Genomic DNA, 25,536 nt, shown 5'->3' with positions numbered 1-25,536 from the left:
ATTCAGGTCAAAGCCATAAGCTGAATATGGATCGGATTCATACAGCTAGGCCCTACGCTTCCACCACAAACCACTATGAAATTTTGCCTTTAGGTTTTTCTCAACTTGATACAGAGCAAGTCATGAAGTGAGTTGCAATAAACAATTCTAAGTGTTCAGGTCATGGTTAAGCTGGCCTTAGGCGACACGTGGCCGCCCAATCACCCCGGCCATGTCGGCATGGCCCGGCCACGCTACGCTATTATTGTAGCCCCCCATCTTATCTACTCAACCACGTCAGCTACACGTCACACGGATAAGCACGACCAAGGATAAGAGGAGGGAGGACAACTCCACTGGGGAATAGGACTCTATCCCAGAGACCTCGGCGGTTAACCTCATCCTGGTAACCCCGGAAGCCCAATCCGACTACAACACAGATCTCTAGCTATAAAAAGGTATATCCTGATCAAGGTAAGGGATTCCAACTTCTAGCACCCATACTATTACTCTGCTCAGACCAGTACCCTTATTGCTTGGCCCAACCATCCACTACCTTCTACTGACATGAGCGTCGGAGTGCCTACCCGGGGATAACACCTCGAGCCTCTGACTTCCCTTTCTTGATCACAGGTCTTGAAGCGCGGCTTCGTCCTATTACCTCGGCTCCGCCCTATTGGCAAGGACTATCTGAATGCCTTCCTTAGTTCGTGCACCACCTCGGATCGAGCAACATCACCTTGCCGACCTAAAGGAAGTCTTTGGCACCCTCAGGAAATATAAAATGAAGCTAAATCCAACCAAATGCGTCTTCCGGGTTGGCTCCGATAAATTCCTGGGGTTCATGGTGACACAGAGGGGGATTGAGGCCAATCCAAAGAAAATACAGGCCATCCTCAAAATGCAATCACCTCGAACTCACAAAGAAGTGCAACGCCTCACCAGTAGAGTAGCCGCCCTCAACAGATTCATGTCCAAATCCGCGGACCGGTGCCTTCCCTTCTTCAAAGCCCTCAAGCGACCGAAGAACTTCCAGTGGACCGAGAAATGCGAACGGTCCTTTCGAGAATTGAAACAGTACCAAAGCTCGCCGCCTTTCCTCACCAAACTGAGCCTAGGGGGCAAGCTGTTGCTCTACCTCTCAGTCGAGGATGAGGTTATCAACTTGGTGGTAATCAAGGAGGAAGACCGAGTACGGAGACCGATCTACTACACCAGCAAAATCCTCGGCGGCGCGGAAGCCCGATACTCCAACCTGGAAAAAGTGGCCCTGGCGTTGGTCGCCTCGACTAGAAAGCTCATGCCATACTTCCAGGCCCACAGCATTCGGGTGCTCATTACCCAGCACGCCCCTCAAGCAGTTTCTCCAAAGGCCGGAAGCATTTGGCCGCCTAATCAAGTGGAGCGTTGAGCTGAGTGAGTTCGACATCGATTACGCACCCCGGCCCGCGATCAAGGCCCAATCCCTGGCTGACTTCATTGTCAAATGCACCTTCACCACCGAGGACCCGGCCCCGCCACCACAGGTATGGACTCTGCACGTGGACGGCTAAGCAAATCAGCAAAGCAACGGGACCAGCCTCATCCTCCTCGGCCCAGACAACATGGTATTGGAGCACGCCCTCAGGTTCCAGTTCAAAGCGTCCAACAACGAAGCTAAGTATGAGGCCCTGACCGGACTTTGCCTCGCCCTAGACCCGAGAGTTTAGACAATTGAAGCCTTCAGCGAATCCCAACTGGTAGTCAACCAGATCCATGGTCAATTCGAGACGCAGGAGCTCATCCAATGGCTCGAGCAGTTCAACATCCAGCAAATTCCTCGAAACGAAAACATACAAGCCGATGCGCTATCGAAATTAGCTAGCTCTCCAAAAATCGACCTCGACACAACGGTGCGGTTAGACACCGACGGCCCAACTGAGCACCGCACCAACGGCCCTCCTCATTGGGAATGATGTAGGAATGTTGACTACGGTGAAAGTGTGGCTTTCACAGCAATTCTCCATGAAAGATCTTGGAGAAACCTCCTACATACTGGGTCTTCGACTCTATAGAGATAGATCAAAGAGGATAATAGGATTATCACAGTCTGTTTACATAAACAAAATAGTCAAGAGATATAGCATGGAGAACTCCAAAAAATGAAATGTTCCTTTCAGGCATGGAGTCACTCTCTCCAAGGGAATGTCACCCAAGACTCCCAAAGAGATTAAGGGCATGAAAGAGGTTCCCTATGCCTCAGCCGTAGGGAGCATCATGTATGTCATGCTGTGCACTCATCCTGACATTCCTCAGGCAATGAGTGTGGTAAGCAGATACCAATCTAACCCAGGGCAGGAGTATTGGACCGCTGTGAAAAACAAACTAAAATACCTTCGAAGGACAAAAGAGTTTTGTCTGATGTTCGATGGTAGTTCACTACAGATCCAAGGGTATACTGATGCCGATTTCCAATCAGATCCAGATGATAGAAAGTCTACATCTGGTTACATCTTCACGATGGGGTCCTGAGTCGTAAGAATAACAGTCCACAACCCAAGCCGAACACATTGTTGTAAGTGAAGCTGCCTAATGAATGAAGGTGTTCATTCTGGATTTTGGAATTCAGCACATCACCCATTCCACTGTTGTGTGACAACACTGGATCAACGGGAGATTGATGTTAAAAGGTAGCATTAGCGGAGAATGTGGCAGACCCATTGACTAAACCACTGACACAGAAAGTGTTTCAAAAACACGTGGAAAGTCTAAGACTCTGGCTTGTACCCGATTGGACCTAAGTGCAAGTGGGAGTTGTTAGACAATGTATGCCCTTAGCTCCAATCAGAATGATATACATTATGACATTTAATGTAAATGAATAAAGTACACATTTGATTCATGTTATTATGGTGTGTTTCTATTTAATACCCTTAAACTGGACACATATGAGACTCGTATTAGTTTAGAATATTCACAGTCGTTGGATAGATCTAAGAAGATTTATCCTGCCAAGGCTGAAACTTATGTGCTGCCAAGTTGGTTGGGGTGGCTTGTCTTAGCTGCTAGGGTGAGACCTGAGGTACATGCAGTGTGGTCTTTCTTGAAACCCTGAACCGGACCAGAATTCCAGTATTGCCCTGGACCTCAGAGATAGATGGGCAAAATTGGAATATTACACCTAACCCCTAGACTCGATTATGATACTACACTAGGTGTTGGATTGGCCTGTCTTTGATATGCCAATCAGTGAGATCCTTAGAGGGGGTCAAAATCTAGGTATGTTGGGATAGTCCGAGAATTCATCTGAATGGATGATCATAGTGACAGGATCAGCCCCTTTGTCGGACAAAGTGAATGATCGGGGATGCACTCTCTCTGATGGAAACCTAAACTGCCAACAGTTGATTTCAACCGTTGAAATTTGTTTTGCAAAATATATTTATATAGAGATATACATATATATTATGATTTCAAAATGTTTGCAAAAGGTTTTAATTCCTGGGATCCATGTTAGTAGAGAGTGTAGCACTGTACCTTACAGCCAAGGGAAATATCCTCTCTTATCGGGTAGTGTTTGATCATTATGGCTGAGAGGTTAAGTATAAGACCATTGAGGGTAATACCTAATGGGCTAATCTTGCATCTGCTCACAGTGTAAATGTTAGGCCCATTAAGAGCCCATGGTGATGGACTCAAGGGCTCACTGTCTCCTACAGTGAATTCGGCCAGGCCTTGTAACAGAGGCTAGGCTGAACCCATGTGGCTGATGTGTAGATCAATGTTTGGATCCCACGCCATACAAGGATAACCAATTGGGCAGTAGATTGAGGGGCTAGTGAGCACATAGACTTAATGGGCCTAAAGCCCAATTCGAACTGGCTTAATAAGATTAATTAAAAGAGGGTGGTTCTGGGATTTAGATCAGCGGATAGGATAAGGGATTATCCCTATCCACTCAAAGAGCCCAGATCCAAATAAAGATTTGGAACAGGAAACTTCTAATTAGATTAGGAAGATTGATCTTTATCTACAGATAAAATAAGGAATTATCCTTATCTCCTAAAGAGAGTCAAGATCCAAATAAAAGATTTGGATTAGGAAACTCTTAATAGGATTAGGAGAACCTCTCTTTAAGGCTATAAATAGAGGAGGAGTAGGGAGAACCTCCAATACACAACAATCAGTTCGCAGATTACACAGAGAGAAGAACCAGCAGTTTGACTGCTCCTATCTTCTCCTCTTTCCTGCTCTTGTTGCCCCTATTAGTTCGATCTCCACCTGTAGGAGTGAACAAGAAAGGTTCTTGATATTACCTTTTGGTAGAAAAGGTAATCTGAAGTCGTGCTCACCAGCCCTCCATCACATTCTTGCTGAAAAATTTGGTTCTTGCTGAAGAGCCATCCTGTTGATTCTACTCCACCTCACACTGTGTCATCTTCAGTGGGAGCAGTCTTTGGTTTTCTCCTTGGGCATGAACACCTTCGTTGGGAGTTATTGTTACTCCGTATCAGGTATATCCCTCTCCTACCTTTTGGTTTCAGATCTGGTCAGTTTTGGTTTCAAGATTGATCCTTGAAAATACAGTTTTCTAAAATAGGGAATGCAATTCCCACATAGGGAGAGAAATTTTTGAAATTTCGCCCAACCTTCCTGTAGGGTTCGGCCATCCATATGATGGATCTCTCATCCCTTCAGAAGTCCCCGACCTCAGACTCGTAGTTAGAGTCACTAGAACTGGAAGAGGAACCAAAAGAAGAAGAAGAGGAACGGGAAGACGGAGAAATCTCACCAAACTTGAACCCGCAGAATCAAAGCGAAAGCAAAGCAACGCCAACAACCCCTCGCCGAGCTATTTAAGCAGTTCCTCTCGCAAATGGCGAAGGAGAAATGCCCTTCCACCCCTTCTTATAATCCCCAAAAGCGTGAATCAAAGCCAAATCAATGGTAGAGATCGCCGCTCTGACAAAGCTCGGGAAGACCAATCGGCGCGACTGTCACTGCACGCACAAAGCCTCGAGAACCGAAGCGACGATCTTGACAAGCAACGGTAAAGACATTAATTGCCCCGATCCACCCTGAAGCACCGACCCAACCAACACTGCAGACACCCACGGTCCACCTAAGACCACCGGTCCAACTAGCCTCTCGAGTCTCCTCCAGACGCCCAATGACCCTGACCAAAGGAGGCGTTGCACCTCAATTGGGCACTCCACTCTTCAACTTCAGAACTGGGGAGTGGTGTTCGGATTTCGAAAGTTCAAGTACAAGTTCCTCAGTCGAAGAACGAAGAGCCCTTCCGCGGCACAACACCGCCGAGCATCAAAGAGGCCCAGACTTCGGATAACAACTCAACTCCTCGGTGCCTGGCCGGAGTAAGTGACCGCACAATACCTCGGCCGAGCACTCCCTCTCCTCGACTCCAGAATTGGGGGAATGGTTTTCGGATTCCAAAGCTAGGATTCTCGAAGTTCCATAGCCAATGATCGAAGAACTCCTCAGCCACAACGCACCTTGTGCAGATCCCGAATTTTGACAAGCACCAAGGAATACTAAGTGGATCAGACACTCAACCACACATCAATTTCGAGTTCCTCAGCCGAGGAACAAAGCACCCTGTCGCGCTATACCTCGGTCAAGCACTTCATTCCTCGACTTCGGGTCATGGTTGAGCTGGCCTCATGCGACACGTGGCCGCCCAATCATCACACGGTCACCCCGGCCACGTCGGCACCAACCGGCCAGATCCACGGTCCCGGTCGTTCTACGCTATTACTGTAGCCCCCCATCTTATCTACTCGGCCACGTCAGCTACACATCATGCAGATAAGCATGACCAAGGATAGGAGGAGGGATGAGGACAACTCCACTGGGGAATAGGACTTTATCCCAGAGACCTCGACGATTAACCTCATCCCAGCAACCCCGGAAGTCCAATCTGACCAAGACACGGATCTCTGGCTATAAAAAGGTATCTCCCTCTCAAGGTAAGGGATTCCAACTTCTAGCACCCATACTATTACTCTACTCGGACCAGTACCCTTATTGCTCGACCCGACCATCCACCACCTTCTAATGACTTGAGCATAAGAGTGCCTACCTGGGGATAACTCCTCGGGCCTCTGACTTCCCTTTCTTGATCACGGGTCTTGAAGCGCAGCTCCGTCCTACCACCTCGGCTCCGCCCTGTTGGCAAGGACTATCTGACTGCCTTCCTCGGTTCATGCACCACCTCGAATCGAGCAGCGTCACAAAGCACAAAAACAAAATTATGTAATTTAACATTTATTTGTTGTCGTGGCCAATGTGCCATTTCTAGTGATGTGATAAATACCTTTAGATAGCTGAATACTTTGCACCACAACACATACCAGGGTAACACTATTTATTTAAAAACCCAATGCCTCACCTTAGGTGAAGGAAGATGTAAAGGACAGCCAAGTAATGCATCAATGCCTCCGAGAGATCCCTGGTTAGTCAACCTCTCCACCTATTCATCAAAAATAGAAAAGGAAAAATCAATTCCAATTTCAAAATCCTTATCGTGTTCTTATGAATGTCCCCAAAGTAAGCAAGGGAAGCGCATGCTTACAACAGATAGTAAAAGAAAGTTAGCACATAGAACTTGTAAAGATGATGAAAACCTGCAAACAAAATATTGCAGTGTTCAGATACCCTTAATGATGAACAATTAGTTCAAGTCATACTTCAATACAAAGAAATTGTGACAGAAAAATTACTGTAAGGAAGAAGAAACTAGTGGCAAAATGTTCAAACAGATAGGAGATAGATCACCATCCAAATTCATCCACAGTTCCCCTGCAATAGAACCAGAACACTGACTGTGATCAACTACAAAAAAATTTTGAGAACTTCAAGATGCAGACTGAATGTGTTGAAGTACCAATAGTTTGAAGTTGCAATTCCGAGACTTACCATCCAAACCACAATAGGAATCCTTGATGGGCAGTTGCCCTCCTTCAAGATCTGAGAGAAACATTGACTCAAACTCTCCTACATGTTTGCCAATCCTAAAATATATATTTCAACATGACGCAATTAGACACACAGAAATATCATCCAAATGGTTTAAACAAAATAAGCAAACCAGTTAAATACATTCTAAATTGCAACATAAACTATTTCAATGATAGACTATTATACTATCCATAATTGCATACCATTCCATAATTGTTGGCTTAAGAGGTGTAGATTCCAATAGTTGAATCAGTTCATCATAAAACAAAATCAATGGCAAGGGCAATAGTTTGCAAGAATCCAGAGCTGTTTTCAGAAGTTCCATAGCCTCCTCAGAGTTTGTTTTCTGTAAAAGGGTATAAAAGAATAGTCAATGCATGCTATGCTCTACAATTAAAAGGGACATAGATTAGAAGACGAACTTATTTAGCAATGCATGACATTCAATTATGACAAGCAGAAAAGATAAGACCATAGTTGTCACTTGTCCAGGTGACACCTAGGCAATAAGGCACTCTTGAAAGATCACCTCACCCAACCACCTACATATTTATACGCAAGACACCACATATTTTTATATTTTTATTTTATGTTATGTTATTAATAGTAGTGCAATAGATATTATTGGATTAACTTATTCATATTGTGGGTTTATAGTATTAACACTGTTATTCTTATACTAGTTTCTTTTTATTATTTTCTTATTTGTTTGGATTCAATCAATACACAAGTCAGTGACATAGTCTTGAACCCTTTAAGACTTTAAAACCTGAATAGAATAACTTGAAGATTTTATCCCATCGACAGACACGAACAATCAATAGGATTTCTTTCTTCTTCTTCCTAAGACAAAAACAAGGGCTCAGCCCTTATGTTTTGTATGTTTTCTTTCCTTCCTTATTTTTCTTCTCATAAATATGTTGATTTTCTATCTTTAGAATTTTGATATGGGGTTTATACTTATTCCATGGGGACTATGGTGATTATTAGTTAAAAATTACTGCTTATTACTATTACCCTAGGATTTATATATATTTATTTATTTTAAAAAACTCGTTGCCTTGGCAACTAGGTGACAAGGCGCAAGATTATGGTTTTTTTCACTACTAAGATAAGATTATGGCTTATTTGTCAAATTGAAACAAGGCATAAAATATTGGCAACTGAGGTTTTCTTAAAGCTACTTTGTTGAATTACATCCAATCCATAGCACCAAGATACTTCAACATGCTTAACTTACCCACATCAACACAACAAAGTACTAAGACCAATACTTGATTCCACATGGATACTATTGATTGTTACCAAGACAGCTTGAAACTAATGGATTTAGCCATGCTTAAACATTGGCAAGCGATGGCCTCTTAAAGCTACTTTATTGAAGTACATCCAATATCTAGTACCAAGATACTTCAACATGCTGCATGGATACTAATCCTTTGATGCTGCATGGATACTAATCCTTGCTACCACTTACCAGGATAGCTCAAAACCAATGGATTTAGCCATGCCAAAACTTTGATACAGTACCAACACTTGGCACGAAGCACGAAGCACAGCAGTACTTGTAGAATATTAATGATGCTCCAAAAAATTAGTGAAAAACATGATACTAATCCTTTAGTTTATTGTTTTTATTATATTTTTATACTATTTATGTAATTCCATATTTATTTATCATTGTCCCATGACAATGAGTTTTATAGGTTGATTTGCAATCTCAATATTTATTTATCACTATGTCCCCATTTTAAAGTGTTTATCTAGCATAGCCACTCACCATCCCCGCCTATGACATAAGTCACATAACTGCTTGGATATTTCCAGAAAAACTCCCCCTTTCCTAATTGTTATGTTAATGGTCTCCAGTTATATAATAAACCCTTACCCCACAAGAGTTTTCAAACCAGGCATTTCTAGGAACCATAAGGGCCAATACCGCCATCATAGGCCTTGTCCATCATGGAGCCATCTAATTATAAAAAGACAAAATATAAACAGGGTTTCTACTTTGTACACAGGGACCTTGTCAATTATAACTATCCTCTTTATGGTCCCTATAATGAAATTAAGGTATTTCCTTTCAAATCTAACTTCTCCAATCCTGATCTTCAACTAATGAGTCTTGGAGATGGAATCCTCTACCAAGACAAGATATCTTTATGAAGAGAATCTGCTCAAAATTAGTTCAGGAAAGCAATACGAACTCATTGAATGGTTTCACACTATGAAGTATCACATCCAACCTCTAAATCATTTCTTCAATCCATGAAACCAAGGAGGTTCTCATTGGTTATTCAGATCTTGGAATGAGACCTTGGTTAACAACCTCAAGTTTGTTAGCAGTTAATACAGTATTGAAGATTAACATCCTTCTTGGTGATTGGCAATATATGAGTCACTGGCCCCGAAAGAAATATAGGGGTTCCACAACGAACTCTGCACATTTCTTTCAAAAATCTATTTTGCTGTTGTTAGGTTGGAGTACTGAAGCATCCAAACTTGATGCCTCATCCTCTGAAAGCAGGAGATTTATTCCTCTCTCTGGCCATGATCTGAAGTTAACATGGCATCTAGATAGTAATAGAAAACTAAAATCTTCAGAAAGAATACTTTCAATGAACTAGCAGTTAGAAATGACCATTTTAGAACAAAAAAAATAACAAATTCAGCTTGTTCACTATGTGAACTTGAGGTGGATCTCCACCCTCATGATTGCTGCAGTATGAAAGAGCAACTGGCATTTAGTCTGAGTTATCCTTCTCTCTAGCATTCCAATCAATATTTCAATTTGCTGAATGGATGAAAAGCTGGATTGAGCTATTGAAGGGAAGACTCTTTTCCGGATTTTCCATCATTGCTTCGAAAATTTTGAATGCCAGAAACAATGCTGCTTTGGACAGCATAGCCTTCTGCTCTTCCCATCCAAGGTTCTGTTGTGTGTAAACAAGTATTTGCAACATTACAATCATTCTGATACAGACATCAGCAGGTAGCCAAGCTGGACCTTGTCTCAAAATGGTTACTTCAACATTTAAGTGTGATTGCTTATTGCTCCTTCAGTGCAAATTAGGAAGCATAATATGGCTCAATTTTTCACCAGTCATAATTTTTTGTGTCCACAAATCTCTAAAAATATTGTATCCAATACCATACCACTCACATTCAGATACGCAACGCCATTGTTTAGACATGGATATGAACAAAATATAGCACAATCAGAGACATTAAGAATACAATATGAATTCCAACATAGGTCAAAGCAAGTAAGGAGGCTGAACATTCTGAAATGACCTTGACTCCTTGAGTCCTACCTGAGATGAGGATAAACAGGTAGCATAATTTGCATCACCAAGACGGGAAACTAACTTTAAAATTCCAATTAGCCCCATCTTCTTATACTTCATATCAGGATTACCAACCTGCCTTGTAGTATTAAAGCACAGAGCAAACAAGGTAACATTAAAACTTTTTTATTAAAGGAAATCCAGACAAAAAAAAAAAAAAACTAGAAACTCAACATACTGGATTGGAAAAGCACAGCAAACTGACATACAGAATCAGGTTTTATCCAACAGAAAAACCTAACATACAAACAGACCTGCTTTCTTACAATCATCAATAGTTCATTTGCAATAGAAGAGCCAAAGGAATCTGCACTGGATCGAGCAGACAGTGCCAAATGGCTAAACACCTCATAGACCTGCATATTGAAAGTGATGATGAAACAGCACATAAGATGTGTGTGTGTGTGTGTTAAAGACAACAGAGAAGAAAAGCTACAGAAACCTTGTGCAGATCTCCAGTATTAAACCCTTCCAGGTAATCCAAGATACCTGAACAAGAAGAGAACATGGCTCATTTAGGCAATGCCTGAATTAGAATATTTAACTAAAGATGTGGATTAAATACCATTTATATAAGAAGAAAGTGGAATCAGTTCCTGTGCATATTTTGAGGCTAGCAGAACCATGATCTCCAGAGCAGAATTCACTTCATAGCTAATGCCAGAACCTATATGTGCAACTAAGGAGCCAAGGACCTGGGCAAAAGCACCACCAAGAAGTAAACTCAGACTGAACATTAAAAGCATAGAGGTTGGTTAAGTGACTAAAGGAATAACTGATCAATATTGATATGCTCACCTCCTGTCTTGAGTAAGTATCAGTGAACTCTTCAAACAGTGATGTATACAAGTGAATTCCAAATTCCCTTGCTTTTTGTTCTTTGCATGACAAAAGATACTCGCACACAGAGAGGAAGGATGGGAAATAGTCCTGCAAGCACAGAATGAAGTGCCCATTTTTCTAAAATTAGTCATTCAATGCAGTTCTAGATGTATAGGAATGAAAAGTCTCTTTAACATTAGCATCCAGGACTAAGATGTGATAAAAAACAATAAACAATACCTGTACTAATTCCCTGTGACCATCAATGCACTGATCAAAAAGAGCTTCTCGAAAAAGACCTTCCATAATTTTCTTTTTGACAATTTTTTCAATACTCTTCTGTATGGGCCCGCCATTTGCATAAATAAGCATAAGCAGCCATACATCAATTACCTTGTGATTCTCCGCTTTATCAAGGCAATTCAGCTCTTTCAGGATTTCCTGACAGAGTATCTACAGTAATAAAAGATACCAAGAGTTAAAAATAGAGAAAATCATTTAAAAAGGAAAAATGCATGAACAAAATGAGACTAAAACCTTACATTCTTGAACCGCAAGCTTGACTGAAAAGCCTCAAGAATTGAAGCCTCAGTATTGTTCATAAGTGATTGTCCTTTGAGTTTCTTGCTCCTTGCTGTGCGGGGATCTGGAACGCTCACAAATTTTAACTGCTGGCGTATCTGAGAGATTATCCTTCTAACATTTGCCGGTGTCGCAGAAAGTAGTAAGAATCTAAGCAGATATGGCATATGTTCTGCATCAATGGTCCTAATGCAGGACAATGCTATGGTGATCGCCTTCAAGAAGATAGAAATTTAAAGTCCATTAGAACATGTGAAGCTAGTCAATTTTGAACGCTTAGATTTCAACAGATTTTACCAGCTTTCTCTTTGTTTCTCAAATAATACAAAATCTAAAAGAAAATAAATATGCATATAGAATAGCAGAAAACCTGCTCCTGCAACTGCTCATCCAAATTAAGATTAGAAAAGGAATCTACTACAGGCACAATAACCCCAGAATCCTCTTGTAGCATCTGCTCCAGGGCAGCAACCAACGTTTTGTTATCCTGGTCTCCAACAATTTCCGGCAGGGAACCAATAATCTCTTTCTTAAGATGGAGGGGACAAATTGAAAGAACTTCCAGCAACTTATCCGTAAAAACCTTAGAATCAACGAGGAAATCGAGCCACCGGAAATGGTTCACGATGAGCCTAGCAACATCCTCCTCGAGTGAGAGAGAGCAACCTGTGTCTACATTGAAGTACTCCGGGAGCTTCTCCAGTAGCATTTGTTGAAGCTGCAACTGGATGGACGGTACCATTAAGAGAATCCGAACCAGACTCTCGCCTTGGGATGAACCATCGCGAGATGTAGGTATAAGCAACCTAGAAAGAGCATATATATATAAGTGTGATGTTAGTTGAGTTATTGGTGGTTTGAAGAAAACCGAGGCGAATATATACGAAGAACTAACCAACCTTCGCAGATTTTCAGGCTTTTGGATGTAAGAATTGAAGCCAGAAAGGAAGTCAGAGACAAGGGAAGCACCGGTCGCGGAGGAGAAGCGGTGGTCGAGATGACGACGGAGTTTATGGGTGTCTGCAGGGAGGCATGGAGGACCACCGGGATTGTGGAGAGTACAACCTGCGTCCGCGAGCACCGAAATCATCTTCTCGATGAGAATTTCTTCTTCGTTTCTTCTCCCTTTCTCCATACATTTGCTGCTTTTGTTCTTGTTATTGTCGGTGTTGGAGGTGGGAGAGGAGGAGGTGGATTTGGAGGAGGTTCTGGAAGGCGCGTCAGTGGAGACGGCCGGAGCAGCGGCGGCGATTGGCCTCTTCCTAGAAAAAACTTGATGAAGGAAAACCATTTCGATTCAATCGAATTCTAACTTTCTAAGGCTCAAGCAGTGGCGGAAATTGAATGTCGTTATCGGCACTTGACTTGAGAGAAGCGAACCGAGGAAGGCGTGAAGAACTGAGAATTGAGAAACGAGCACATATGATTGAATACTTGAAAACAAGCATAAATTTCTTGAACTACCTCATGGTTGAGGTTTAGATAATTAAGCTGCTTTATTGTTTAAATTGTGTTAAAATAATGGTAAATCTCTTAAACTATCTTGCTATTCACCAAATTACCAAAATGTATTCTAACCGTTTAGATATTGTCTTGCCCTATCCTTCAATTTTCTCACAATTGTCACCGTGGTAAACATTAATAGAAAAAAATGAAATATCCAATGTGCCCTTTACTATTCACCAAAATTTCAAAATAATATTAGACAGTTATGCCTTACCTCCAATTTAATTGATGTAGCTTCCGACATTTATTGTAAATGAATAAATTACATAATTGATTAATGTCATTGTGGTGTGTTTCTGTGTAATTGTGGTGTGTTTCTGTGTAATACCATTTAACTGGACATTTATGAGACTTGTGTTAATTTAGAATTTTCATAATTGTTAAATAGATCTAAGGAGATTTATCCTACTAAGACTGACATTAATGTGCTACCAATTTAGTTGGTGTGGCTTGTCTCAGTTGCTAGAGTGAGACTTGAGGTACATGCAGTGTAAGTTTCTTGAAACCCTGAACCGAACCAAATTCCAATATTGCCCTGGACCTTGAAAATAGATGGACAAAATTAGAATGTTACACCTGACCCCTACACTCAATTATTGTACTGCACTAGGTGTTGGATTGGCTAGTCATTGATATGCCAATCAATGAGATCCTTAGAGGGGATCAAAACCTGGGTATGTTGGGACAGTCTGAGAATTCACTTGAGTGGTGATCATAGTGACTGAATCAGCCCCTTTGTCGGACAAAGTGAATGAGCAAGGAATGCACTCTCTCTGATTGAAACATAAACTGCCGGTAGTTGATTTCAAACGTTGAGATTTGTTTTTGCAAAATATATTTATATAAAGATATACATATATATTTTATGGTTTCAAGATTTTGCAAAATGTTTTAATTCCTGGGATCCAAGGGAGAGGTCCTCTCTGATGGAAACACTATTCCTTGCAGCCAAGGGAGAGGTCCTCTCTTGTCGGGCAGTGTTTGATCCATTGAGGTAATACCTAATGGGTTAATCTTGTATCTACCCACAGTCATTGGGTTTTCAGAAGATGGCTAGACCTAAGGACTCAGGGGTTTACTGTCTTCTACAGTCCTTGGGAATGCTGAAGTCACTGGCCTCCCATTCATCTCCATTTCGTCAACCAGCACCACCGCTGCTGCATCAGCTGCCTTCCTCCACTGCTCTATCTCCCATAAAAACTATTGTTTTCCAATTTCCCCTTTTCATGTGCAACTGATCCATCTCAGAACTCGCCCCTTAAATGACTAATCAAATTAGCCCATTTCCAAATGGGCTTAAGGCCCATTTAAGGTTATGTATTCATTTAGCATTCCAATCTACTGCCCAGTTGGGCTTTCTTGTATGGTGTGGGATCATAACATTGATCTACACATCACCCACATGGGTTCAGCCTAGCCTTTGTTACAAGGCCTGGCGAATACACTGTTATGGACAGTGCACCCCTGAAAACCATCTCATGGTCTCTATGGGCCCAACACTTACCCTAAATGGTCCCTGGGCCAAGCCACCTTGTAACACCCAAGGACTGTGGGCAAATGCAAGATTAGCCCATCAGGTATTATCCTCAATGGTCTTACACTTAACCTCTTAGCCCATAATGATCATACATTGCCCGACAATACCAAGAGAACATGAATCAAATATGCACTTTTATTCATTTACAATAAACTCATAAAGTACATCATTTTGATTAAAGCTAAGGGCATACAAAACTGTCTAACACTTCGTGCCACCACCGGCTCCCTCATTGACTCCCATGTCGCCATTCTCCGGTTCCTCCATAACCGTCCTCCTGTCAATCCCAATGAGAAGGTTGGATTCTCAAAACTCGTATAGTGGCTCTTATCCTTCGGCTTCTTCGTTCTTGTATTTGAGTGTATTGATATCGTCTCCATTCCCCTCTTTGTTATCCCTTCTCTCTCCACTTAAGCTATCGGTTTTTCCACCCCCTCCACTCCTACGTCGCTTCGACTCTCTCCATTATTTCCTTGGTCCATCACAACAGAGAACAAATTGTCCCTAAACTCTCCCTGTGGACCAATTTCAGCCGATACCTAACTTCCTCTATGCTTAATTGGTTGAGGATCGTTGTTGGCATTGGATTGGTTATTGTTGCCGCACAGATTAGCCGGGGGCAACGATGTAAATTCACTCTTCAGATTTCGGGTGTTAGCCGAGGACTTCGAGGCCTCAAAAGAGGTGGGCCGAAGCCACGGACTACAAGTCGAGGTGAGGTATTCCTTTCGAAGACCATGGTAGCCAAGGACTGTAGGCCGAGGTGAAGTCCCTGGTGACCAGAGATATTGCAAGACTGGGAATGTCAAAGGCCTCGAGCGAGTACTTGAGGCAGAGGCTCCAACGCTCAAGTTAGTACGAGATGTAAAGTAGGAGAGGGTGCAAGAGAGGCATTGGCGATAGTCTTCAGATGCACCAAATCTCCTAGAATAAATGCTAAGGAGGCAAGGTAGGTGTAGGGAGTAAATGAGTGAGTTGTGTTAGGATTTTCTGTTCTGGATCCTCTTTAAAGGGCAGTTACCTATTATTTATACTTGAGTGTGCTGGAGGTAGGTGAAGATGAACACCCCGGATGAGAGCCCTATGAGGTCAAGCTACAGGCCCTGGTGGGTACGTCTGACCATCATGTGGTTGGCTCCGTATGAAGGCAACAGGGCTCCCACCTACGGTGGCTGACGTTGTCAGGCGTTAGTGGGTTGGGCCTCCCCGCCCATGGTGGGCTAGGCCAAGCTAACCCACATCACTTGCCCCCAACTCCCGAGATTGAGTGAGGCCTCAGCTTTGGCTAGTAATGAGGGTAGTTGTCAAAATAAGGCATCAGCTTTGGTCATTGGGAGTAGTGGTCGTTATGCCTTCAGATTCGTTAGTTGAGGGATGTCCTGCAGTGGTGTCGTTTTCTCTATTTGCTTCGTCACTCTTCGATTCGGAAATGCATGTGATGTGGATGCCTTAGCTTGGTGGAGGTCTTTCGTATCGTGCACAGGCAGGTCACATTAGGGGGGCTACCGTGCAGGGGACGATCGTCCCAGTAGTCGTGCATTTGCCGGGTTGAGCGGTCTGCCCGGTGGTCTGCGAGGGCAGGCCCTGTGGTTCACTCGACGAGCTACCGTGGACGATCTTCGCGGTCCACCCAACGTCGTTTCACTTTCCGAGGGCACGTGCTAGGAGGTGCAGTGGGACTGTTTCGCAGGAGCGGAGGGCTCCCACATTCGTTGGATTCGAGTCGATCTGAACCATTGCTTTGGGCATCATTTCGTCTTCCAAGGCCGAGCACTGGGTGACGCATCACAATTGGACGGTGGCAGCGGATTTGTTTTAGCCGTCAGATTCGGAGAGATCCAGGCCGTCCATTTTCTTTTAAATAGGGGCCTTGTGTTATATGGTGTATGCCCTTAGCTCTAATCAGATTGATGTACATTATGACATTTATTGTAAATGAATAAAGTACATATTTGATTCATGTTATAGTGGTGTGTTCCTGTGTAATACCCTTAAACTGGACACTTATGAGACTTGTGTTAGTTTAGAATATTCACAGCCATTGGATAAGTATGGGGAGATTTATCTTGCTAAGGCTGACACTAATGTGCTGCCAAGTGTTAGAGTGGCCTATCTCAGCTGCCAGAGTGAGACCCGAGGTACATGTAGTGTAGGTTTACTTGAAACTATGAACCGGACCAGATTTTCAGTATTGCCCTGGACCTTGGTGATTAGTGGACAAAACTGAAAAGTTACACCGGACCCCTAGACTTGATTATGATACTGCACTAGGTGTCAAATTGGGTTGTCTTTGATACGCCAATCAATGAGATCCTTAGAGGGGGTCAAAACCTTGGTATGTTGGGACAGTTTGAAAATTCACTTGAGTGGGTGATCATAGTGACAAAATCAGCCTCTTTCTCAGACAAAGTGAATCATCGAGCAATGCACTCTCTCTGATGGAAACATAAATCGCCGACAGTTGATTTCAAATGTTGAGATTTGTTTTTGCAAAATATATTTATATATAGATATACATATATATTTTATGGTTTTAAACTTTTTGTAAAATGTTTTAATTCTCAGGATCCATGTGAGTAGAAAGTGCAACACTATTCCTTAAAGCCGAGGGAGATATTATTTTTTCATATCAGGTATATCCCTCTCCTACTATTTTGGTCAGATATGGTTCGGTCATTGGTTCAAGATTGATCATTGAAAAATGCAGTTTTTCTAAAAGAGGGAATGTGATTCCCACATGGGAGAGAGAGAAATTTTTGTAATTTTGCCCTACCTTCCTACAGGGTTTGGCTATCCATATGATGGATCGCTCATCCCTTCACCTTGGCGGTGACTTTCTCCTTCATTTGAACTTAGATGCCCTTGCTCTCGAGTGAACACAGCTCTCCAACTCTCAATTCTATACAATTTTCCTATTTCTTCCTTTCGTCAAGACATTTCGCTCTCTCTTAGGTAATTAAATATGTCATTTTCAGATTCCGGCCCTGAATGCCATGAACTCCCGAACATCTTGGAAGGGAGCTCTCCTGCAACCCCCTCTCCCCTATCTTCCCTAGGCTCCTTAGTCGTATAGCCCCTTCGACGGGAGGTGGACATTTTCAGGGAGAGGTTAATCTTAGGGGGTGCCGAGGACAGTGACCGGGGGAATGACTCTCCCCGTGAAAGTGCTGCCTCGGCGTCGCCGAGGGAGCCCGAGGGATCTCTTCTCTCTGAGGATGGTGTCGTGGAACTCATCGCCAAACCAATGGGAGGGAGTGTTGCCCGAAGGGTGGCTAACGATGGTGTCCTACGTTTGGAGTTTCACAGCTCCTTGGACGTGTGCTAGGTCAAATCCTTGGCAAGGAGGTTCCACATACCTCGGTCTTATGACTTGAGGGTCCCCGATGTGGGTGATCGGTCGTGGACCCCCGAGGAGGGGGAAATCTGTGTCTACCAACAATTTTTGGAATCTATCCTTAGGTTTCCCCTCCATTCCTTAATCTTCAAGTTGATAGAATGGTACGACATCACTATCAGCCAACTCGTACCCAACACCCTCAGGACCATTGCGCAGGTTTAGATCTGAAACAGAATGGTTCAAGATTTGAACCATGGCTCTGATACCACTGAAGCGATAGGAAATCCATCATATGGATGCCCAAGATTGCAGAATAAAGGGGGGCGAATTTCAAAAATTTTTCTTTCCCTTCAAAACTAGGAATCAAATTTCCTATTTAGAAAATCATATTTTCAATGATCATTCTTGAACCATAAACTAAACCAGATCTGAACCAAAAGGAGGTGAAAGAGATAATACCTGATACCGAGAAATAATATTTCTCAACGGAGGTGTTTACGCCCAAGGTAGAAACCAAAATCTGCTGCCACTGAAGATGGTGCAGTGCAGGGTGGAGCAGAATCAGCAGTGTCCTTCCTAAGAATTTGATTCTTCCCAAGAATCACTTGGGCAGCTAATGAATACAACTCCTACCAATCTTTTCTCCGAAAGATTGGAATCAAGATTCGATCTTGATTTCTCCCAAGTAATGGAGATCGAACTGCAAAAGGCGGCGACTGCAGGAAGGAGGCGGCTAGAGAATATTTGCAGGGTGTAGAATTCTCTCTTCTATGATCTCAGCTCTAAAGACAAGACTGTTGTTGGTGAGTCTCTTGGATATCTAAAGGTTGCCGCCCCCTCTTCTTTTTATAGACTTAAAGGGATAAGCTCTTAATCCCATTAGGAGTTGCTAACCCAAACCATATCTGGATTTTGAAGTCCCTTTAAGATAAGGGATAATCCTTATCTTATCTGTAGATAAGATCAGCCAGTTCCTAATCTATTTAGGAAGTTTCCAAATTTAAATATCATTTAGATCTTGGATTCTCTGAGTGGATAGGGTGTGGGCCCAATCCTATCATCTGATCTTATCTCAGAATTCGCCCCTTAAATACTAATCAAATTAGCCCAGTTCGAAATGGGCTTAAGGCCCATTAAGGGTTATGTATTCATTAAACCTTCCAAACTGCTGCCTAGTTGGGCTTCCTTGTATGGCGTGGGACCCAAACATTGATCTATACATCAGCCACATGGGTTCAGCCCATCCTTTATTACAAGGCCGGGCCGAATACACTGTTATGGACAGTGCACCCCCTGAAATTCATTAGATGGGCTCTATGGGCCCAACATATACCTTAAGTGGTCCCTGGGCCAAGCCACCTTGTAACACCCAAGGACTGTGGGCAGATGCAAGATTAGCCCATCGGGTATTATCCTCAATGGCCTTACACTCAACCTCTCAGCCCATAATGATCATACACTGCCCGACAAGAGAGGACCTTTCCCTCGGCTGCAAGGAACAGTGTTGTGCTCTCTCAAGTATGGATCCCGGGAATTAAAACCTTTTGCAAACATTTTGAAACCATAATATATATATTTTTATATCTCATATAAAATATATTTTGCAAAACAAATATCAATGATTGAAATCGGCTGCCGGCAGTCTTGGTTTCAATTTGTGAGAGTGCATCCCCGATCATTACCTTTGTCCGACAAAGGGGCTGATCCTGTCAATATGATCACCCACTCAAATGAATTCTCAGACTGTTCCAACATACTCAGGTTTTGACCCCCGCTAAAGATTTCACTGATTGGTATATCAAAGACAGTCCAATCCGACACCTAGTGTAGTATCATAATCTAGTGTAGGGGTCGGGTGTAATTTTCCAGTTTTGCCCATCAATCTCCAAGGTCTAAGGCAATACTAGAAATCTGGTCCAGTTCAAGGATTCAATTAATCTTACACTGTATGTGCCTAGGGTCTTACCCCGGTAGCTGAGACAAGCCACCCCAACCGACTTGGTGGCACCACAGTGTCAGTATTGTCAGGATAGGTCTCACCAGACCGACCCACTGGCTATGAATATTCTAGACTAACACGAGTCTCATTAAGTGTCCAGTTTAAGGGTAATACACAGAAACATACCAAGGGAACATGAATCAAATATGCACTTTTATCATTTACAATAAACTCATAAAGTACATCAATTTTGATTGAAGCTAAGGGCATACAAAACTGTCTAACAACAAGGTGGTCTGTTCTCAGCAAAGGAAACTGTGCTTCGGGCAAACTCAGTTAAGGTTTGTGAAGTCAATACAGATCTACCATTTCTCATTAGCTTTCCTTACCAAAACCTCATTAGACCACGAATTGGGGTAATGTACCTCACGGATGAAGTGTGCGTCGAGTAGCTTATCAATTTCCTCTCCTATGGCTACCATCGTTCTGGTGCAAAGTTCATCTTATTTTGCCGGACTGGCCTAGAGCTCGGACCAAGCAAAGACATTGGTGTTTGTTTTAAAGAAACTTACCAGTTCAGATAGGTGTTCAGGGGGAAGGTTGGATCCGACGCGAACTGTCTTTTCTAGGGCCGATTCATCCAGGCGAACCGAGACGAGGTCCTCGGCTGGCTAGCCTCGATTCACTGGCTCTTTTTGGGGGTCGAGGCCTTCCAGTGACCGGGCCTCCTTACTCTTTCCTTTTAGCACTGCCATGTAGCATTGGCGGGCGATCTATTGGTTCTCATGAACAACTCCGACGTCGTGCTCGGTGGGAAACTTGAGGGCCAGGTGATTGGAGGACATGGCTGCCCCTAGTGCATGAAGGGTTGGTCTTCCCATTATCGCGTTGTAGGGAGAGGCATCTTTCACCACCAGAAACTCATGCATCCAGGTCACCTGGTGTGGCGGTGTGCCTACCGTGATGGGTAGGGTAATTTTTCCTTCTGGCTTGACGACGCTGTCGGAGAAGCCAATGAGGGGAGCGTCGACAAGCTGGAGCCACTCTGGCGCAAACTTCATTCTCTCATAAGTGTCGTAAAAAAGGATATCGGCTGACGAGCCACTATCCACCAAGATCTTCTTCACCATTAAATTAGAGATGATGGCTGCGACCACGAGGGCATCATCATGGGGGACTGTGACCCCCTCTAAGTCCTCGTCGGTGAAGACGAGGGCATGTGGATAGCTCAACCTCTGTGGAGCGTCTAGGTACTTCTGCTTTTTGGGCCAGCCTCCTGGATGTTAAGCTGCCTGGCGTAGGCATTTTGAGTTGAGGCCGAGACTCCACCCGAAGCCATGCCCCCGATGATGACATCGACGACACCTGCCACTTGTTGATGCTGCTACTGGGAGGACAAGGCATCGGCCTTTCCTCCGATGAACTACTTGAGGTGCTCGCGGTGGATAAGGGACTCTATGTCATTCTTTAGATCATAGCAATCCTCGATGTTATGCCCAGTTCCGCGGTGGTACTTGCAATACTTTGTAGGCTTCCCTCTCTTGGGGTTCTGCTTCAGCTTCGTTGGCTGTTTCACAAACTTCTCTTCCTCGATCTGCATCAGTATCTGAGTGTGGGTGGAGTTGAGTGGCATGTAGTCCTTGTAAGCCAAGGATGGAACCCATGGCTTGTTGTTATCTTTGCTGCCATGGTTTCTAGGGTGGCATTGGTCCCTGCCTTTCCTCTTCTTCTCCAGGGGCCCATCATTGCACTCGGCTGCCCTTTCTTGGTTGTCCCCAGCCGAAGCCTCTTTAACTGCGATGCATTTTTGGGCATTCTTGAGCAATTCGATTTTAGTCTTTGGTGGGGTCTTAGCGATCGAGCACTTGAGGGCCGAGCAGGGGCGGAGTCCGTTGATGGCTGTGTGCATGGAGACCATAGGATCGAGGTTTCAAACTTCGAGCTCTTCTCTCTTAAAGTGGTCAATTAAAGACTGCAGGCTTTCACCCGGCTCTTGTTTGAGCAACACCAGAGAGACTACGCTCTTCTGACATCGTATACTACTGATGATGCGGGTGAGGAACAAGGTTGTAAATTGCCCTCACGAACTGATTGATTGAGGAGGAAGGCTAGAGAACCAATGGCGAGCGGCCCCCCTGAAGGTGGTTTGGAAGGTTCGGCACGTCAAGCCGTGAGAATAGCCGTATAGTATCATGAACGCCTTGAAACCCTCTAGGTGGTCATCGGGGTCGGTGCTCCCATTGTACGTTTCCAGTGTGGGAGCCTTGAAGTGTGGTGGAAGAGGCTCCAAAATGATTTCCGGGGTGAATGTGTCCATGCGATCGATGGAGTTTGGCGTGCTATCATAGGCACCCAAAAATAAAACCTATACTCCAAAAAATAGATGCAGTAATGCGAGTAAGGATCGTTTCCACAGAGAGTATCTACCCTAGTTTATGTGCTGCGTGAAAAAGGATGGAGCGGGGTTTGTATGTAACGAAACCAGAATTAAAAAGAATAAAAACCAAATGAGAAGCAATGCAAATCAAGGTTCTGAAATTAATCAAAAGAATGAGTCTTGGTCTAAGTCAACATCCACCATCAAAATTTCACTAGTTCTCATTGATGCAAAGATATATCAATTCAGATTTTGAATATTCATCGTAGGAATTATTTTCCTGTATCTCCTTAATCATAGTTAATGAAAAAACAAGCGATCCTCTTAACCCTTACTACTGAACAATCCCTAAACAAGCGTTAAAGATTTAATCCAACAGTAGCCTTAAGCATTAGAGATCAATGAAACTAAACAACACAAGCACAAGCGGTTGCATTTAATTTAGTCGAGTGTTTTTCCTAAGTTCTAACAATTTCTGACACAGCAAATCATTAAACCCTAGTTGCTTTGCAGATTAGAGGGATAAAACAATTACGGATCTGATATCTAATATAGTAGTAAATTGCAAAGAATAATAAACTAGTAGGCCTATTAGCAATCAGATGAAACAATCATAAACATGAACATAGAATTACATTCAATATTCAAAGCATAAATCAAACAATAAAAATCAAAATAGATATCACAATTTTATTGATTTTGAGGCTTCTGTTTCCTTCGACCAAGTATCAGAATTTAGCCATGCATGGTCATGGTGGAAACTCAAGAAAAATCAGAGAAGAGAGGAGAGAAGAGAAGAGAGGTGCATCAGCCCTATGTCTGATTGCTTTCCTTTTTCTTCTTTTCTTTCTTCTACTTCCTTCAAAAGAAGCCTAAAAAATCTCCTAAAATTTCTCTAGATAACATTCACCAAGTTTGACTTTTCAAGAGAAAATTCAAAAATAGAATAAAACAAAGTTCTAATGTAAGTGGGAGAGTGGTGATTTCGCATATGAAAACTTGCAAGCGAAGGAATGTTTCCAGCACGTCAGCAGTGCAGTTGTAGCTATTTCAGGCCCAATTTCGACCTTGATTAAGTCAGTATCTTGTTGGACAGTTTTGTATTCCCTTAGCTTCAATCAAAATGATGTACTTTATGGGTTTATTTTGAATGAAGAAAAGTGCATATTTGATTCATGTTCCCTTGGTATATTTTTGTGCAATACCCTTAAACTTGACACTTAATGAGACTCGTGTTAGTTTAGAATGTTCACAGCCAGTGGTGTCACCAAGTTAGTTCCGGTGGCTTTTCTCAACTGCCGGGGTGAGACTCTTGGCACATACAGTGTAGGATTAATTGAACCTTTGAATTAGACCATATTTTCAGTATTGCCCTAGACCTTGGAGATTGATGGGCAAAACTGGAAAGTTACACCCGACCCCTAAACTCGATTATGATACTGCACTGGGTGTCGGATTAGGCAGTCTTTGATGTACCAATCAGTGAGATCCTTAGTGGGGGTCAAAACTTGGGTATGTTGGGACAGTCTGAGAATTCATTTGAGTGGGTGATCATAGTGACAGGATCAGCCCCTTTGTCGGACAAAGGTAATGATCGGGGATGCACTATCACTGATGGAAACCAAGACTGCCGGCAGCCGATTTCAAACGTTGAGATTTGTTTTGCAAAATAAATTTTATATAAAAGTATATATATTATGGTTTCAAAATGTTTGCAAATAGGTTTTAATTCCCAGGGTCCATACAAGAGAGAGTGCAACACTATTCCTTGTAGCCGAGGGAGAGGTTCTCTCTTGTCGGGCAGTGTATGATCATTATGGGCTGAGAGGTTAAGTGTAAGACCATTGGGGATAATACCTGATGAGCTAATGTTGCATCTGCCAACAGTCCCTGTGTGTTATAAGGTGGTTTGGCCCAGGGACCACTTATGGTAAGTGTTGGGAGTGTTGGGCCCATAGAGCCCATCTGATGGGTTTTAGGGGTGCACTGTCTATAACAGTGTATTCGGCCAGGCCTTGTAATAAAGGCTGTGCCGAAACCATGTGGCTGATGTGTAAAATCAATGTTTGGGTACCACGCCATACAAGTAAGTCCAACTGAGCAACTGTTTGGAAGAGTAAATGAATACATAACCTTAAATGGGCCTTAAGCCCATTTCGAAATGGGCTAATTTGATTAGTCATTTAAGGGGCAAATTCTGAGATGGATCAGCTGATAGGATTGTTGATCTAAATAAGATTTAGATCTAGAAACCTCTTAATTATATTAGGAGATGGTTGATCTAATTTGCAGATAAGATAATGATTATTCTTTATCACTTAAGGGGATTTGTAATGCAAATATGGTTTGGGTTAGCAACTCATAATAGGATTATGATCCTTGTCTTCAGAGCTTTAGACAGGCAATGCAATCCAGAGATCCTTGTCTTCAGAGCTAAGATTATTAGAAGAGAGAATTCTGCACCGTGCAAATTCTCTTTTGCCGCCTCCTTCCTACAACCGCCGCCTACAGCAGTTCCATCTCCAGTTGTTGGGAGAAATCAAGATTTGATCTTGATACCAATATTTTGGAGAAAAGATTGGTTGGAGTTGTATTCACAAGCCATCCGGTGATTTTTGCGAAGGGTCAAGTTCTTTTGGAAGAACACTACTGATTCTGCTCCCCCCTGCACTGCGCCATTTTCAATTGAAGATGGTATAAACTAAGTACGTAGACCCTCACGGAAATAAACACTCAATTCTCATGTTTGAAGGGTATGTGTTTCACTCAAGTTTATTCTAATGGAAATAATCTACCATAGGCTTGCATATCTTCTCATTCTCCACCACTGGGATCACATGCATAACACGAATCAAAAGGACTTTCCAAGGGTTGTAATGGGGCTTAGGATCAAGGTGGGAAATATTTGGGAATGTATCTCAAAAGCCATCGAAACTAGTGAAGCAAAAATGAATCATCTAAAGCTCGAATGTACAAGACATGTCAAACCAATCACTCAATTCAGCAACTTCCTCAATTTTGATTTAATGCATTTAAAGCATGTAAAACTCCTGTATAGGAAAAGTGATTATTCAAATGAACACTTTTTGTTTGCACCAGGGGACAATCATTCGGAACAACTTCCACCTTTGTATGTATAAGTAGCCCCTTTTT

The 25,536-nt window shown here is 42.8% G+C and overlaps 2 protein-coding genes across 7 annotated transcripts in view; both read right to left on the bottom strand.

Moving 5' to 3' along the window:
• Positions 1-13,151, bottom strand: part of LOC148866225 (fanconi anemia group D2 protein) — a 74,224-nt gene extending 61,073 nt beyond the window's left edge. For all 6 annotated transcript variants that reach the window (XM_088980368.1, XM_088980372.1, XM_088980371.1 and 3 more), the window contains exons 1-14: positions 12,587-13,151; positions 12,058-12,493; positions 11,648-11,902; positions 11,346-11,558; positions 11,082-11,213; positions 10,849-10,978; positions 10,726-10,772; positions 10,538-10,639; positions 10,251-10,358; positions 7,140-7,282; positions 6,895-6,989; positions 6,699-6,777; positions 6,551-6,602; positions 6,368-6,448 (exon numbers count right to left, since the gene is read on the bottom strand). In XM_088980368.1, coding sequence (XP_088836494.1) covers positions 6,368-6,448; positions 6,551-6,602; positions 6,699-6,777; positions 6,895-6,989; positions 7,140-7,282; positions 10,251-10,358; positions 10,538-10,639; positions 10,726-10,772; positions 10,849-10,978; positions 11,082-11,213; positions 11,346-11,558; positions 11,648-11,902; positions 12,058-12,493; positions 12,587-12,978 — 2,265 coding nt within the window. In that variant the 5' untranslated portion in view covers positions 12,979-13,151. The remainder of the gene's footprint in view (positions 1-6,367; positions 6,449-6,550; positions 6,603-6,698; positions 6,778-6,894; positions 6,990-7,139; positions 7,283-10,250; positions 10,359-10,537; positions 10,640-10,725; positions 10,773-10,848; positions 10,979-11,081; positions 11,214-11,345; positions 11,559-11,647; positions 11,903-12,057; positions 12,494-12,586) is intronic.
• Positions 13,152-20,779: 7,628 nt separating this feature from the next.
• Positions 20,780-21,136, bottom strand: LOC148866224 (uncharacterized). Its single transcript, XM_088976421.1, has one exon. It carries the CDS (start codon positions 21,134-21,136, stop codon positions 20,780-20,782), a length of 357 nt encoding a protein of 118 aa, XP_088832547.1.
• Between the last annotated feature and the right edge of the window lie 4,400 nt (positions 21,137-25,536).

Source organism: Nelumbo lutea, chromosome 3 (assembly GCF_056320005.1).
Source record: "Nelumbo lutea isolate HS-2025 chromosome 3, American lotus-T2T, whole genome shotgun sequence".
Taxonomy (NCBI): Eukaryota; Viridiplantae; Streptophyta; class Magnoliopsida; order Proteales; family Nelumbonaceae; genus Nelumbo; species Nelumbo lutea.
The sequence above is the reverse complement of the archived record's forward strand: the minus strand, read 5'-3'. Positions and strand labels throughout refer to the sequence as shown.

Bases quoted from the DNA above. Each gene is read 5' to 3' on its own strand.
- LOC148866224 (XM_088976421.1), bottom strand. From the start codon at position 21,136: ATGGTGAAGAAGATCTTGGTGGATAGTGGCTCGTCAGCCGATATCCTT.